Source organism: Empidonax traillii, unplaced genomic scaffold (assembly GCF_003031625.1).
Source record: "Empidonax traillii isolate 1590-97213 ecotype Southwest subspecies unplaced genomic scaffold, ASM303162v1 scaffold1479:size124046, whole genome shotgun sequence".
Classification (NCBI taxonomy): domain Eukaryota; kingdom Metazoa; phylum Chordata; class Aves; order Passeriformes; family Tyrannidae; genus Empidonax; species Empidonax traillii.
Genome location: NW_020956672.1, coordinates 10,558 through 14,954, shown reverse-complemented (window position 1 = coordinate 14,954; position 4,397 = coordinate 10,558). Strand labels below are relative to the sequence as shown.

Genomic DNA, 4,397 nt, shown 5'->3' with positions numbered 1-4,397 from the left:
AAAGCAGAGGGTGAATTTTTTTCATGGGTCTTGGTTGGAATCAAGAAAATTACAAAATTGGCTTTTGTAGTTCAGGATTAGTGCTCATCTTCTGTGAAGCTACTCCACAGTGTACAAAAAAATCCTTTTTGAAATATTTGATGATATTTCACGTACAGATTTTCAAATAAAACAGCCTGCAACACAGATTTTGTGGTGTTCAATTCTGAAAAGCATGCCCTTTTTGGATATTATATGGTCTTTAATGTGATTAAAGGCTTTAGCTCCAAGACCTACATTTCTATTGCAAAATATTTTGTATTTAGTCTGAAAATCGAAGTGACAAGTGTTTCTGTGAGATGGAAATGCTAAATACTTTTTTTTTCTGCTTTACAGTGCTATTGTCAGTCTTTCAAAACCTCAGAACATGGGTGTCTTGGTAGCAGAAGCACTGAGCAAAGTAAGTAAGTCTGAAGAACAAGTCAGGGGTTCTCCATAAAGCTAAACATTACAAAAAGTGAATTATCCTTAAACTCTGTCATCTGGTAGTTGTAGGTTTGTCATCTGCCACTAAATGTTGTTGAAATAATCTGTTCGTGCAGTGGCTGTGTGGCTGGGGTGCTCGGTGTCTAAAAAGGCCCTGCTCTCATTCTGCTGGTGGTGCAGACTCACACCTGTGCTTTGCCAGAGCCCATTTCACAAGCAGCTCTCTGCTTTGCATGGGATCTGAAGATCTGGCATTACCATCTCCTTGTTATACACTTGCAGTCTTCAGATTCTGAAGTATCCAAGAGTTCCTCATCCCTTGAGCTCAGTGAAACATCAGTTGCATTGTTTCAACAGGAGCCTTTCATCAGCAGATGTGTTTATGGCTTTAGTCTGTAAATCTGAATTTTTGGCTTAGAATTATTTAAGAAGAACAGATTCAACTGATCTGTTTCTTTTCCCCTTGTCCCCATCCCCTCTGTTCTGGCCTTCCATTTCCTTCTCCTGCTGGTTTCCAGAATCTCATACGTGAAGCTTCCTCAGTAGTTTAGAAAGTTATAATTAGACACTGTAATGATGATGATTTTGAATCTGGGAAAATGAGAACTTGAATCAACTCACTGTAACTCTGGCATGTTGATTATTTGCTGTGCTTTCCTTATCTCGGCAGCTCATGTTATGAACTGCTAAGAAAGGGAAAAAAAAAGTTCACTGAAGATAGGCAGACTAATATCACTTTGAAAACAGAAATATAACTAAGTGTACTGAGTCACAGTGAGTTTTATGTATTGATCACTTGAAGTTTCTGTGGATTTAAGTTTTACTGCTGGTTTTGAACTGTATGATGAAGTTTAGGAAGAGAATAACTGAAAAACTATTCTATCACAACCTTTTTCTCCCTTGTTTAATGTTACAGATGAGCCACAAAATTCATGCAGCAGCATTACAAGTGGCTCACCAAAAGCCACAGCCTACCTTGGAGAAGTTCATACTGCCTAAAAGAATTTACATTATTCAACAGCCACGGAAATGTTAAGATACTCGTTAAAATATTCGTTTACTTCAAAGTGAGTTCCTATTTTATATAGCACTTAGCACACCGTGCTGAAATGCTCAAAAGCTGTGTGCCTTGTATCTTGCTATGTTTCTGTTACTTACAATAAAACACTAGAAGAATTACTAAATGTACTCAGGATTTATTACAATATCACGGCTTCTGTCTAACCTGGTGTTTCTAGTGTGTAGTAATTGCTCAATGCCAAAAAGTCTTAACAGCTTCTCTTACCGTGTGAGTTTTGACTGAAGGAATGGAAACTGTCAGCCCTGATGGTTTTTGTTTGTTTTTTTTTTTTTTTTAATTTAATGATAGCAAAGCTGAAGTGAACATGATACTAAGAAAGCAGGTCGTGACTGAAAGGCACAGGGTGTGCTGAATGCATGCCTTAGGCTTTTACTGCATGATAAGTCATTCAGAAAGTCCTGGGAAAGATTTCCATGCAGTGGAAAGAAATATTTCTTGCTTGCATTCCTTTCTGTAAGGAAATTCAGCTTCTCTTCAGGGATCCAGCAAGCAGGCAGAACTGAGTGGGCACAGTCTGTTTGAACCTGTTTGGGGCTGGGGCAGATGAGGGAAGGAAGTACCTGACTCGGAGCTGAACCCTTTGGATAGGAGGGCAGGTAGCAGGGAGGAGCCAAGGTGCACAGAAGGCCATGATTTGAGTGTGGAGTTAGCGTTGGTAGGATGGGGTATGAGTCTGAGCTTGGACTGGTAGCAGTGGGGTCCTGGGGGTGTCAAGCTTAATAATGGGGAGGAGCAAGTGTAAATCCCAGTCCAGTCAGTTCCCTGAGCCATGTCCTGCTCACACTGACAGCAGCAATGATAGAGAGAGTCCTGCTCTGGCCACAGGGTGATACTGTCCTGCTGTGTGGTGATCCTGATTGTGGCACAGAGGCACACAAAGCCAGGCACACCTATGGGTACAGTCTCAGGCCAGCAGCAGATCTTCACTGCATGGTTTAAGTTGCTGTTGGCTTCCCCTTTCTTCATTTCAGTTGCAAGGTGTAGTGTCCCAAGACATCGTGGCACGTGCTCGGTGGGCAGTGGGCTCTTGGTGGGCAGAGGGGCTGAGCCAGGGGTGTGGCTTTTACTATTACAACGATGACTTAACAAACAAAGTCAGTGGCTGGGGCAAGTTCTCACCACAGAACCAGTCAAACCTGGATATGTAATATCCTGGATAAGAAGAGTGTTATCTTGTTTTCCCCCTTTCAAGGACCTAGGCTGTCAGTTTTCTGTTTTCTGCATTCCTGTGGCTGTTGCTTCCATTGCTTAACTGCTTTGTTCTTTATCTTGTTATTTGGAACTTTGCTCCTGCTATTTATCAATTCTCTACTTTCAGACTTACGATTCTTCTTATACATATTGTAAGTCTCGCTTTGCAGCCATCTCATGTTTCCTGAAATGAATCACAGGGATGATAAGGTAAGTCAACTGCTTCATGATTTCCCAAGTGTGAATATACAGTGCTACAGTTAAGACAAAACTTACCAGTATTAGGAGAACAAGTTGTGTCTCTTGTTCCTCTCGGAGAAGTGAGGGTTTGCCCATGTAACCAAGTGAACCATCCTGCACAGGGAGCACTTGGGAATGGTGAGCACATTGGCTTAAGTGCAGAAGTACTAATCTGCATTACTAATTCCACCTGTTCAAGAAACCAAAATGGATGAAATAACACTTGTTGCTGATCTGCATTTTTGATCATATATGGTCCAATTTCAAAAATTTGAGGAGACAAAATTTTCTCATCCTCATTGATTGGGGCAGATCTAGTTGTTTTGGTTTCAGTAACATCTATTTTGAATTTAAATGTTAGTCCCACATTATGGTGATCCCAAAGGCATACCATAAAAACAGGTTCAACCAGGGTAAAATTGTACCAACAATCCCATCTTTTGGCAGCAGAAAATTTGCAATCTTTTGCTCTTGGTTCTGTTGTTCAATTAGACAGAGTAGTCTGTGTGGCTTTCCCATTTGTAAATCCACTGATCATTCTGGAGTCTGTTTGAATTTTTTCTTGGGTCATTCCCCTCAGGAAAAAAACCCAGCTATTTCTGTTCCCCCCCCCCCTCATGTTCTGAGTACACTTGAGCTCCATGCATAACCAGAGTAGCTAAATTGTACCCTAAAATTCACACTTCATGTGAAAAGTGATACTCAAAGAATGTTTATATTGTTAATAGGTCATCTTTTCATAGTGTCCTTTCCACATGGCTGTCGGTGTTATCCTGCACAACAGCAGCAACATAGTTTTGGATATTGAAGGTAGGTGTGGGGTTTGCAAACAGCTAGTTGTGCTTTTGTATCCTGTGCAGCACACTTCCACTCCCCAGGCTGGGAGCAGGGAATATCCATAGGAATGTCAGTGATCAACAGGGCTTGAGTTAAAGCTGTCCCTGTGTCAAATAATTATTCTTGCTTTCAAGGCCAAAAATAGCACAGTGCATCTAACATACCAACGGCTGATACATGCTTCCTACAGAAAGAGTATTAGTAAAACCTTCAGAATTCTAATCTTTGGCCTTTCTGTTTCTGAAGAAAACCAGTAGCCAGTGCAAAGTTGTGGGATCTGATTCTTGGGGCTGCTATGACCATTACTTTCCATGAAGCTGAATGTTATTTAACATTCAGGGAGGGATGATGTGCTTGGTGCAGGAGGGAGCTATAGGAGATCCCCTCTGTGGCATAAATCAGGCAGCTCTACAGTCATTGCTGTGGATGGGACAGCTCTGCTAAAGGGTCCTGGCACTGCTGCTGCAGGGAGGTGTGGGAATGCCCAACGGCCTGGCACAAGGCAGGCTTTGGTGGAAAGGAACTTCCAGGTACTGCCTGGGGAAAACTTTCAGGGGTAAAAAGAGGCCCTAGCAAGAATTTG

General features: G+C 41.8%; 1 protein-coding gene across 1 annotated transcript in view; it reads left to right on the top strand.

Moving 5' to 3' along the window:
- The window catches only part of DAPL1 (death associated protein like 1), a 6,846-nt gene extending 5,197 nt beyond the window's left edge, over window positions 1–1,649 (top strand). The window contains exons 3-4 of the mRNA XM_027907490.1: window positions 376–439; window positions 1,382–1,649. Coding sequence (XP_027763291.1) covers window positions 376–439; window positions 1,382–1,501 — 184 coding nt within the window. The 3' untranslated portion in view covers window positions 1,502–1,649. The remainder of the gene's footprint in view (window positions 1–375; window positions 440–1,381) is intronic.
- The last annotated feature ends 2,748 nt before the right edge of the window (window positions 1,650–4,397 follow it).